At 44.1% G+C, this 13,003-nt stretch overlaps 1 protein-coding gene across 6 annotated transcripts in view; it reads right to left on the bottom strand.

The window, feature by feature from the left end:
* The window catches only part of LOC111850549 (polypeptide N-acetylgalactosaminyltransferase 18-like), a 48,730-nt gene that overhangs the window by 14,894 nt on the left and 20,833 nt on the right, over nucleotides 1-13,003 (bottom strand). For all 6 annotated transcript variants that reach the window (XM_023824545.2, XM_072698502.1, XM_023824547.2 and 3 more), the window contains exons 2-3: nucleotides 5,758-5,950; nucleotides 3,434-3,600 (exon numbers count right to left, since the gene is read on the bottom strand). In XM_023824545.2, the coding sequence (XP_023680313.1) occupies nucleotides 3,434-3,600; nucleotides 5,758-5,950 (360 nt within the window). The remainder of the gene's footprint in view (nucleotides 1-3,433; nucleotides 3,601-5,757; nucleotides 5,951-13,003) is intronic.

The following is a 13,003-nucleotide window of genomic DNA, read 5'->3' as shown; positions in this document are numbered from 1 at the left end:
CAGTATTAAACTCATTTGATGTAGCACAAGTGTTTTCTATGTCCTTGAAAGACAAAACAGCTAATAAAATTGTTCAGACACACAGCACAGTGTAATATTACCAAGTAGCGTAAAATGGGCAGCTCTTAAAGTCCATTAACAGCAGGCTCATGACTTGGCTGCATGTGTCCCAATCGATGCGTTTGCTCAAATACGGGAGTTAGCATTTCTCCAAGTCAAACCCTCATCAAGGCATAAAACAACTGACATCAGTCCCAAGACAGCGAATCTCATGCTGATTCTCTGTTCAGCCCAGACACATCACTCCCTGCGTTTGTTTACCATCTACTGTCAATCCAGCTCCTTGATTTAGTATTTATGCTTTTCTTGTGTTGGTCCCAAACCCAACCAAACCTTCCAGCCCTGAAACGGGAGATTAACGTCAATAAACCTGCTCCCTGCTGCCAGCTCCCTGTATCGCATGATTCCATTCACCTTTCAGAGACCTTCTCCCAGAGTCCTTTGCAATACGAGTGATGACCAGAACTTGGCTTGCCAAGAGAAGTCATTGCCTTCCATTACATGTCTGTGTGAGCAGTCCTTTGACCTTTTACACAGGTCAGCAAAAGTCCACTTTAAGCATCTGCATGGGTTTTTCTAAATTCCAGTCAAATCACACTGTAACCTTACCCTGTCGTGATATAATCGTGATCATATGGCGCACACGCAATAATCACCAGAACTTAATAGGATGGGCATAAACAACTGTCCAGACACCAGCTTTTCATTACTATACAGATGTTTACTAACGGCCACAATGTGGTAAGCAGATTAGTAGTGCGCCTAAAATATTGAGAGGCATATTGTGACGTCCAAAAGTTAATAATCCGTATAAATTCAGAGTATCCTTATGGTTAATGTGTTGGACTTGAAACTACTAAAAGTAGTCTTCTTACCTTGTTTACACACAAGATCTCCTCTCTTAAAAGATGTTGAGCTGTCTCTTTCTTCACCACCACTTAAGTGCTTATAAATCACTTACACGATTTACCAAAACAGTAATCTGTTGTGTGCTCTGCTAGCCAAATTTAATAAACATAAGTCATAAGTCACAAATCATTACTGTGAATGCGATATGTGATCGTGATTATGTTGCACCAGCTATACCTGAAAGTAAGACCAAGGGACCGCTCTCTCTTAAGGCGTCCCTGTTGTTCCGGTTGTTAGTGCTTGTCAGCACACCCGCCTACACAGATCCTACCTACCATGAAGGACAGAGTCCCACAGACGGAGCGGGGCCTTAATTGTCAGTCATCATGGTAAAGCCAGGAATTTACTGCACTTTAGCAACACAGAAATGGCGGATTCCTGATGGCAGCCATAACATTTAGGCTGTGAAAATTACGTGTCCCAGCTTGGCTAATGACAAATGGGTAATAGGGCTAATGTGCACAGTTCCGCTGGTCCTACCGCACAATGGGTGAGAGGAAAGAAATGGGCCAGTAAATCATCAGCTGTATCAAAAGGTGAGCAGGATCTCTGCTGCTGATGGACATTAGCCTCTGTCCGTTGGCATCGGTATCAGTGGGTTTTGAGCTCCAAACCGACCAGGAAGTCTGCTTTTTATCATTCGGCAGACACTCCAGAATGTTCTCACCTTTTGGCACATCTCAGCTATCGAACTGCGGCGACAGGATTAAAGATGAGCGCATGACATTCTTCATTAATTAAAATGCCACTTAGGAGTGAAGCGAGAGCGCTTTCGGGCTTAGAAAACAAAAACACAAAGCGGAGCCAGATTAGGTTTTACAGTGTAACAGACACTAAATCACAGACATGGCCTACAGACTGAAAACAGCGGGGTCCGGGAAGGCTGCAGCTACAACACGGTATTCCTTCCGGGCAATTTATGTTCCAGTTTCCTCCCAAGAGCTTATTGTATATTTTCATCATCAAGGGAGCGTGTTGGGGGAACATCTGCATTATGAATGAAAGGCAATATTAATAGACCCACTCACTGTGGCAGCACCAAAGAGCGGCATAACCACAAAAACATGGCTGACTGGCGTGTACTATACAGGCTGATCACGATAATTCCCTCCAAACGGCGCTGAAGTTGGATTTTCTTTGGATTTTGGAGGACATGTGGGAGCTGAAGTTGGTGTTCATCTCTAAAGCTAAACCAAAAACGACAAATCGTGGAACGAAAAAATGGTGTATTTTCATTTGCGGAATGGGAAGTATGACGCTATAAGAGTTTAGCATGTCGATAACAGGCAAAATGGGAGTTCTGGTTAATAAAAAATAAAAGTAAAGCTATGAACACAAAAATGTGTGCTTATCTGCTGAAATTCCATAAACTGGAAAAAACACATTCTTTGGCATCCTACATAACCAAGATCACCTTGGTAACCAAGGTCAGCAGGCAAACAGAATTACAAGAAAAGTGTAAGCAATAGTGCAGGCTCCTTTATACTTGTTGGTTACCACATGCAGGGATGGGTCTGCTGCACCACTGAAAAAGTCACTTCAGCCCCCCCTAACTGAAACGACTAAATAAGCAACCAGAGAGAATCAGAAGGTCATAGTTAGCCAGCTGGTTAGCAGAACATGCTGCTTCAGCATCTCCAAAATAAAGAATGTGTTTATTTTATATTCAGTGTAGTGACCCTTTCTGGACAACAGGGGACCAGGTTTGAGTGGTAATCATCTCTGCTGACTACACATATATGAGAATCCCTTCATTCAGAAAGGTGCAAGGAACCATGTGACATTGGGATCAGACTGGGAAGAGTCCTTTATTGGGTGCTAGGGCAGGGACGAGTAAAGCGCCACAGAAAGGGAGTGCATTGGGAGTGCTTTGGGAGTGCTTTGGCAAACAGAAGACTGTGAAACGCATAAAAGCAGCCAGGGTATCTGAGGACTGCTTTATAATCTTTGGGAGAGGTGTGTGGCTCAGCAAATTGAGTTTCTTTAATCAGAATGTTGTGGGGTCAAATCCCTGGGCCAACAGAGTGATCTCACCATTGGGTTCCTGAGCAAGGCTGACCCTACTTTCTAAAGAAGACAAGCGTCTCTTTTCAAAACTGTTTGTTAAATTAATCAAAACATTATACAGCCCCAGATTCCTACCCTCCCCCCTACGGCACCTAAAAGTCACACACTTAGGTCTGCAAAAGAATGAAAAACAAAAACTTGTTGGCATGACAACCACTGGACTTTAGATGATCTCTCCATGGAAATAGACATTTAAATATTCCAAAAGTTAGTCTTTAGTTTGATTGTTCTGGGTAACACTTCATTACACGCAATTCCCCAGAGTGTCCTTAATTTATTTTCGCAGCGTGTTCGTCTCATTCAGTGAAGCAGTACTGCAGCGATGTGGGTCTAGAATCCAACTTTCAAAACACAGTACTGGAGTGCGCCCAGGGAGCAGAAGCGAGGGTCGCCTCACCGTTGCTGCTGTTGTCGTCCACCAAGATGATCTCCTTGAGCAGGTGGGAGGGGGTCCTTCGGATGGCTGAGCAGATAGAGCGCAGCACCACTGACAGGGCCTCGTTCACGAAGATGAAGACAATACTGAGCTGGGGGAGCTGGCTAGCGTACGACAGATTCCTGCACCTGGGAAACGGAGAGCAGCATTCAGGCCCACCGAGGTCCATTAGCCAACTGGGGAGGTGATATGTGGTGTAGAAGGTTAGGATGTAGGGCTTGTGATCAGAAGGTCACTGCTTCAAATCCTATGACCAGCAAAGTCATTCCACCTTTGTGTCCTTGAGCAAGGCTCCTAACGCCCAGTAAATCAGAGATTACCAATTAGATTGTAGAGGAGGTGGGTCCAAGCAACTAGAGGAGGTGGGACCAACCAATCAGAGGTCTTGGTCATGCCCCCTCCAGTTGCTTGGACCTCTGAACCAATCATTTTTCATTCTGCCCTTAGAACATTGTGTAAATTAACTCCCACAAGCAAAAAAGTATGTTGCTCTGGATATAATAATCTGCTAAATCTGGAACATAGCCACATAAGTGAAACTGGGTTCTCCGATTCCAGTCCTGGGGGCAAGTCTGCAACACAGTTGGAAATCTGCAAACTGTGTTACAGACTGGCCCTCCTGGACCAGAACTGGGGAACCCTGTAGCAAAATAATGAGTTTGAACCCCCTTGGCTACAGGCATGTAATAAATAAAAAAATATATATAGTCATTGTATATGCCCAGTTTTTCTATCCTACCACTAGAACCTCCCATCCAGCTAATTTTCTCATCAAGCCTTTAACACGTCAGGTGTGCTGGCGAGGGGACGTCCACAGGACCCGTTAAGAAACGCCACTGTGAGCTTAAAGCAGGTTAGAACTTCATTAGCAAAGGGCATCAGTGCCGTGTCACAAGACGGCCAGATTTAATACATGGGTCCCCGGAGACCCAAGCACAGCGGCTAAATTAATTAGCGAGGGCACTGGTACATAGCCAACTGCGGAGTAGCAAACAGCAGAGCCAGCGAGGAGATTTCAAGTAAATTAAGCCTACTTTCTCCATGGAATTACTTTTTTTTAGGACTAATCATATTGACAGGTTTATCCATCATGATTTATTTCATCTGTTTCGGGGTTACTGGGCTATGTCGGACATGTAACCCTGACTGCATGGGTTAGCATAGCTTTCCTTCTCCACAAAATGCCACTCGCTTTAACCCTACTAACATGGGTCATTCATGATGGGTGATGGTAACAGTTCATCTTCTTAACTTTTGTGGTCCACTTGTCTTTTATCCAAACCACAAAATGCTGGTACGTCAGTTATATTCATGGGTGCCTCTCCTGTCATTTTAACAATTCAGGTATTCTGGTTGAGTATCTCTACTTTTTAAATATCTGCATGAATTACACTCATTAGAACATGCCGTTTCTATAAAACATTTCCAGCAGGAGGCTGTCAAGCATGTTTCCTGCTAATAAACTATCCCTTTGTAACGTGGCTAATACGCTAACACAATGTTCCTTTTCAGCACTGCTAACACGAACATGTTCCTTTGTGATGTTACTAACATGCTAATGCTAACATTGTTCTGCAGCACGGCTAACATGCTAACATGTTGTTCAGCAGCAGTACTAGAGTAGCCGCCCTACTTAGGGTGACCACATAATCCATGTCAGGGAGGACATTTTGAGCTACTTCGGGTTTTACAAACTACTTTCAAACTGAAAGGCTCCTGCGCTCGACTAAATAGTTCAGCTCTTCTTGTGCTTTGACTGGTTTGTTTCCTTGACTGAAAGACTCATCCAGCTGTTTCACATTAACATTAGTGACACATGCATGATTATAGGAGACTGACCAATCAGCACACAGCAAGAACTCAGTCCTCAAGTGAAATCCAGGTCCGTTTAATTGAAATGGTAATTTACGATGTCCTAGCCCAGAGTGTCCTCCCTGACATGGATTATCTGGTCACCCTAGCCCTACTGGCAATATTAAACTTAGCAGATGCAAAGCACAGACTTTTGTATAAAGACTTTGCAAAATATCCCAACGAGCTACACATCAAGACACCAGAAACAAGGAGAAAGTTTTGGAAAAGTTCTATTAACCGTGAGGTGTACAGAGTTAACTGTTTGGTTTTTAATGCTTTCTAAAGTATTATTTTTCAGAAATCCTTTAGTCTTCACAGGTGCAGAGCTGTAATGCCAACAGACACCGATTACTCCAATAAGCTGTTTTTTTTCTTAACTGGACTTTAAACTTGTCTTCCACTTCCTTTTTATCCAACATTCCCGTGCTTACCCGTCAGGCCTGAGGTCCGGGATCGGCCGATCCAGCGCCAGCCGGTCGCTGAGGTAGCCGTTGTACCCATAGTACTGGAACTGCATCAGTGCCGTGCGCCGGCCATCGGGGCTGAGGTCGCGACCCCAGCGTGTGAACAGCGAGGAGTCCGACAAGGAGCTGCCGCCGCCTTCGTCCGGTTTTTGGGGAGTCTCTACAGGCAACGGTAAATGAGCAGGAGAACAAGCATTAAAAACTGCTGCGAGCTCCCTTGAACACAGGTGGGGAGGTGATACGGGGGGAGGTGTTAGCCTGGTTCACTCTCCAGCTAGACTCAGAAGTGTTTCCAGAACTTTCTCTCTCACCATCCCGGTAATCAGCACAATGCAAGTAAGCCGAAGTGGAAATGCTCGGGTATCCATTTTCTTTTTTTTGCAGACAATCCGTCAGCTGAATTCCACCCGCCACCTAGTTTGTGTCTTGAGGAGTAACTTTCCCCGCCACGGAACAGAGGAGTTGGCTGAGGGTGTCAGCGATTCCCTCCACTGCGGCCCTCAGGGATTTAAGCAGCGTAACAGCTGATGGGGTATCAGCGGAGGCATCGATTTACTGGGGGGGGGGGGGGGTGAAGCGCTCAAAACCAGCTGACTAGCGGCAGCTTAAGCTACATGTCATTACACAGCACATGCAGCCTCTGCGTGGCCGGATCCGTGCGCTAATTGGCATGATCCGGAATGTCTCGGTACTGTAAGCGATTAAAGCTGGAATTAACGCACAAAAAACAGGATTCAGGGAACAGTGAGGAAGCTCACTTCATACCTACACAATAAATCTGCCCAGCAGAGTGAGCATTCTTCCACTTTGGGAGGATGCCAGAGGATATCTGTCCAAATAAACCCAATATCTACCCATATATAACATTTATAGCTGTTTTTTTTATTGAACTGTAGAAATTTGTGGGAGAGTACAGGTACCAGAGCAGGGGTCCTCCTGAGATGTAGACCTTTAGGTTACAGTTCAGCCGGAGACACAGCTATGATTCCTCAAGCCTGGGTGCTTTCCCACCACGGGAACTTTTTTCCAGAACCAGGAACTTCTGTTGCATTCCCACAGATTTTAGTTCCTCTGAGGTACTTTCTGAACCTTTTTTTAAGTCCCTACTCTGGGGTAGGTACTTTTTACACAACCAAGAACTCCCAGGTTGGGCTTATAGTAAACATGGTGACTGGTTGACCACATAAGCACTGGGGTGAGCGTGGAGGTTATGTGGAAGTGTGGGGAAAATAGGAGTGGTGGAGCAAAAAAAAAGTTTGTGGAATTATTTTTGTATCTCAGTTACATTACATACCTTAATGTGAATTTTTTGCTTGCGTCTGCATATTTATTGATCAGAAAATTTGATCGATAGCTGATACATTTTACTATTAAATAGCCAGTGTTGGCAGTGAAACTTGACACCGGATTCATCAGACAACGTCCTTTTACATCCCTGAGCTTTCACCGGATTCACCAGACAACGTCCTTTGACATACTTGAGCCAGGCAACATTCCTCTACATCCCCCAGCCTTCACTGGATTCACTAGACATTCCTCTACATCCCCCAGCCTTCACTGGATTCACTAGACATTCCTCTACATCCCCCAGCCTTCACTGGATTCACTAGACATTCTTCTACATCCCCCAGCCTTCACTGGATTCACTAGACATTCCTCTACATCCCCCAGCCTTCACTGGATTCACAAAAAATCATGTTCATTTTCAAACATTATACACAGAAATATTGATTGGTCTATTTTTAATTAATGACTTACAGGCTACCTGTCTTTATCTCCATTGTATCATATTTATTGCTTATTGTTCACTCATTGTTATATTTCATACAAAGAAGCAAATTCATGCATCACATTAATTCATAAGCAGCACCTGTACCTGTGTGATTATATGGCTCTGGTTGTAATTAGCCAAATCTGGTTCTCATATATTATGGTAGATGTACATTGAAACTCCATTTCAGTAAAGTTGGGACATTTTCTCGGACGTCCCAGGAAGTGACGTCAGCTTGATGGTGCTTTCCCTGATAGCGACCTGGATGGTCGGTTTCATCTTTGGCACAGAGAACTCCACGCCCGTTTTTTGTGAAATCAAGCAGAAATGTGGACTCATCTGACCACAGCACACAGTTGCACAGTCTTTCGGTCCATCTGAAATGAGCTCGGGCCCAGAGGACTGGCTGGCGTTTCTGCATAGAGTTGATGTATGGCTTCCCCCTTGCTTAATACAGATCCAAGTTGCATTTCTGGATGCAGCAACGGACTGTGTTAAGTGACACTGGTTTCCCCAAGTACTCCTGAGCCCAGGTGCAATATTTGTCACATTAGCATGACGGTTTTAGGCAGTGCCACCTGAGGGCTCGAAGATCACGTGCATTCAACAGCGATTTCCGACTTTGCCCGTTACACGATGTCTCTGCATTCTCTGAATTTTTTCACAATATTATGTACCGTAGATGTCGCAAGACCTAAATTCTCTACAGTCCTGCGTTGAGGAATGTTCCTTTTTCAATTCTCTCACAAATTTTGGCACAGAAAGGTGGAGCCGTGACCCATCCTTACTTGCAGAGACTGAGCCTTTGATGGATGTTACTTTTATACCTCACATGATACCTCACCAGCTACCAATTAGCTTGCTTAATGTGGAGTCTTCCGAACCACTGTTACCGGAATATTCTGTGCACTTATTTTAACTCTCTCTCAACTTCTGCTGAGTTCCTTTGTGATGTTGCTAACATGCTAATGCTAAAGTACAGAGAAAAGATTTTCAGCTGTGTATATTTACAATTTAAAAACAATTAAACGCTTCAATACAACTGCTGGAAATCTTTTCTCTGTACTTTTGTCAGCTAAAATAAAAGTTTGCGTGAATAATATATTGCAGATTTTTGTTTTTATTGCATTCTAGAATATATCTCAACTTTTCTGGAAATGGGGTTTGTATTTTATTTGGATTATGCCAAATTATAATAAAAATCATAGGGCTTGGCTTTAAAATCTGAAAAAAAAAGCTGCTGAACTGATCTAGTTTAAAGTCAAAGCCAAATCAGTGTCTGTACAGACTCAGTTCAGATGTACTGCGAGGTCAGAATGAGGTCAGTTCAGAACGCCAAATCCCAAGAGCTCTCAGAGAACACCTTAATACAGAGATGGCATAAAATAAGGCTGAGAGACACACAGTGAAGGCGTTTGGTCTGTATGGTCACAGAAAAACGCCACTCGGTGTAGACCGTGTCTGCATGTCATTTACGGAGGGCTTCAGGCAGAAAGGAATGAAGAGAAAATATCAGACAGAATTTTCTGGAATTCATTTCCATAAAAATATGAGCACATCCTGCGATGTAACGTCACCGCAGCAAAGAACTATAATGTCATCTGCTGTATGAAAGAAAAGATTCCAGAATGGGCGGGGTTTCGGTAAACAGTTACAGCCAATGAGGGCCCAGAAAAGGCAGGATGTCCAGCCGTTTGTGCTTTGCATTCTACACAGAACCGTAAAATGGATATCAGAGCAGACACAGAGGAGACGGATACAGCTTTCTCTATCCTGCATCTGCAGATGGATAAAGTCGTCCACTGAACTCTCCCAGCAAACAGCTCTAACCGACTGCTTGCTTGCGATTCCCAGTCCTTAGCCATTTGGAATGCTGTCTTGGCCGGTTCAGTGTATAACTGGAGAATCAGTAAGTTGTAATGAGCAAACGCTAATGGGTAGGGTTAAGTACTGACATTAGCATATCTAAATATTAACAGATTATTAAAATGACACAGCACAACTGTACAACTCCCCAGTAAATGAAGTGTCCACTGTGATATTAAAAGATGCAACCATCCATATTCCAGTAACTTTCCCAGTACAATATCGGGGGATTTATCGGTGCATATTGTTAAAATAAACAACAGCTGAAATGATGTCTTACCTCATGTAAGATCACGTGTCTATAGAGTCTCTAATGGGTTTTTAGTAGATAATACAATAGAAACTAAAATTTCAAGTAGTGATTTGCTGCTGGGCAGGGGGAAAACTGCAAAGGAAAGACTCCCGCTGGCTTCTGAAGTCAGTTAGCTGAATGTAGGCCACCGAAAAAAGGGATAAAGCAGGGAACCTCCTGCTGGCCCCAGAGGCAGCGAGCCTGAACTCAGAAGCAAAGTATTCAGCTGCTGGCTATCAATGCACCAGCAGGAAGACAGAACAGCGTGGAAGACTCTCAGCTTTCTCAGATAATTATGAAAAATATATTTATCACAAAGTATTACATCGGAAATATTTTCATATATATATTAAAAAAACATGTAAACACAGCTACAGACCAAACTCAAGCTGAGGGATCTCAAACTGTGTTCACACTTAATAATGGGGACAGTTTGAGGTTAGTGTCCTTTGTCCACGGTGTCCCATTGTCCAGATTTAGGACTCTCTGGACACATGTTTGGCAGCTTCCAAAACAGTGTGGCCTTAACCATTTTGAGAAACTAAAGATAGCTGAAACCTTCAGGTTTCAGCACCTGATCACATTTTCCGCAAGGTGCGTGGGAGGGACTGTTAATCACTCACATGTTACCGGGCCCAAAACGACAGCTGAAGCTGCACAAACAGTCCTTCCACGGATGCTGTAAGGATAGGTAAGCGTCCTGCGATTCCAATGACATCACAGAGGGCTATTCCAGCTGGACCCCACATGGGTTCTTATAGAACAGGAAGATAAAGGTTCAAATCCAAGCTGCTTCAGGTAAGCACTGAGTGATTAACATAATAATAATAAAAGAATGTCTTCATTACTATTCTTTTTGTTAGTTCTTTTCAAACGATGAAACAGTTAGTCGTCCTCAGTCCTTTGCAGACTAAGTCACGAGGACTGTTTGCTGGCACATGCTAATAAAGTCTGGAGACAACAAAACCCACAGCTCCACTAATGTTTCACTTCTACAAAGACTGTAGATCTCCCAAGACCAGGGCTCCACAGCAAATACAGCGCCACAGCAAATACGGCTCCACAGCAAATACGGCTCCACAGCAAATACGGCTCCACAGGGAACATGGCTCCACTGAGACCACAGCTCCACTGAGACCACGGTTCCATAGAGACTGCAGTCTAGACAATGCTTTTCAATATATTTTAGGGAATGTTTATACTTTTCTAGATCAAAGCCTACAAATATTCAAAGTAATAAATATGGAAATCCTTGAGACTCTAGTGATATGACTCTTCATTATGATGGAGATTTCTGCAACACTTTGTCTGGATAACCAGCTGTGATAAGCTGCTCAGCACAAAGCCAGTAGGGGCTTAAATTTTTTACGAGGGTGATTTATTCACCCTAATCTTTCATTAATTCCTGTGACATAAAGAGTCACTTCACTTGTCAGATTATAGGCCATGGATGTGGGTGTTACCCTCCCATAAGCACAAGATCCAAAAAATAATAAAATAAAACAAGAAGCCACAGATGGAACTCTCAAAAACAGCGGAGGCCTGTTTTCAACCAGCACTCGCAGACTTTTGCTGCTTTTGATTAATCCTCAGGAGATGCAGGCATACATGCATAGGACAGGCTGCACCGCCAAGCTCTGTATTCTGTAGCGTGTTGCACAAGAGAGCAAAGCTGAAGGAATGAAGTTAGAAACACCAAAACGAGCAGCACACGAAGGCCACTAAGGAAATTTCTTATCTTCTACAGCTAGTTCACAGAAGACCCATTGTTTACCGAGGTACACCAACGGGGTTGAGGAATACAGCACAGGCGGGTTCGCTGACAGAAGGTGACACTAACAAGATCCTTCTACAGTTTGGCTGCACTGAGGATTTCTGAGCAGCATCTAGCTGCAGTGTGCAAAGCCCAGCCGTACTATTTGCCCTTAGTGTCAATGTGCGGTCAAAGATTGCTGCCCGTGGATGGGGGCTGCTGGCTCAGGCTTCTCGGTGATGTGACAGGGGCCGCCATACGGCTTCTGTGCTGATGGAAAAATAATTAAATCGTGTCTTCTTAGCCAAAGACAGTACTTACAATTATGGCAATCAGGTGAATGTAAGTGAAATGTTTGTAGTCCAATTACATCATTCATGGAGAAGCTGAAAGACTCTTATAAAGCTCACTGTAGTCAAGATGATCCCTCAAAATAATCCCTCATACACAATCTCTCAAAAATAATCCCCAAAACCCAACATTATAGGGCTGAACTGACAGCAAAATCCATAGCTGTGTACTGCTGGAATGTAATCAAATCTGCAATGCAATCAAACAGCTGGGGATCCTAGCAAATAGCTCCTTAAATTATATTTCAGAGAAGACTGGGTGATGGTATAACATATTGAAGTAAGGAAAATACTGCAGTGGGCCTTCAGGAAGACCCTGAGAGTGGGGGCCACCCTCTTTACGCCTCAGAAGAGTTTGGATCCACGTTGTAGACATTAGCTTACAAATTTAAAAATGCTTCTGACGACATAGCTATTAGCACAGAGCTTCAGTAGAAAAGGCCCTTTTGCACTGTAAGCAATTTCAGGGACATAAATCCAAAGCCTCTGTTTTGGGTCATTCTGTTTCTATACCACAAGATCACATGTTGCCCCCATCAGGACTATCCTGGGACCTCCCTCTGGATGCTGTAGGTCTAACCATCAGGGCTAGCATGGAATGTTTCTCTAGATGTTGTAGGTCCAAGTTAATGCCAATGCTTCTGCCTTCACAGATAGTAGCCATCTCAGCATGTTAGCATTAATGCTACAGGTAATGCCACAGTTGGTCCTGTCAAGCACAGAAACTGCAGACAGGACCCTCTGACACTACTGCTCAGCACCCACCATAACCTCTGGATGACAGTCATGGCAAATCGACCTACTGGCCATGTTGAGTCACTCTCCTAATTCCCACCACCTGGTCCCGCCTACCTGTGGTAACAAAGCGCCCCCTCGTTACCCAGCTATGCTGCCGCTGCTCACAGATGTGACAGGGCTGTTTGTGGCTCTAAACAGGCGAGGACAGCTGGGGAATGACAACGACTGCGGTGCCCGTAGTCTGGTCCCCACGCTACCTGACCTATTTAAGCATGTGCTGTTGGACTATGGTAGGAAGTATAAGCTCTGTTCTTTTCACTGAAAGGGCAGACATGTCCTGTAGGCAACCTGTTAGCATATTTCAGAAGTCATTGCATTCCTGACAGGATATGACTCTCTGGAGGTCTAAATAGCCTCAGTGATTTTCCTGATAAGCCGACCTA

The sequence above is a fragment of the Paramormyrops kingsleyae genome, chromosome 13 (genome assembly GCF_048594095.1).
Source record: "Paramormyrops kingsleyae isolate MSU_618 chromosome 13, PKINGS_0.4, whole genome shotgun sequence".
Classification (NCBI taxonomy): Eukaryota; Metazoa; Chordata; class Actinopteri; order Osteoglossiformes; family Mormyridae; genus Paramormyrops; species Paramormyrops kingsleyae.
Note: the sequence above shows the minus strand (reverse complement) of the source record. Positions and strands in the feature narration are given on the sequence as shown.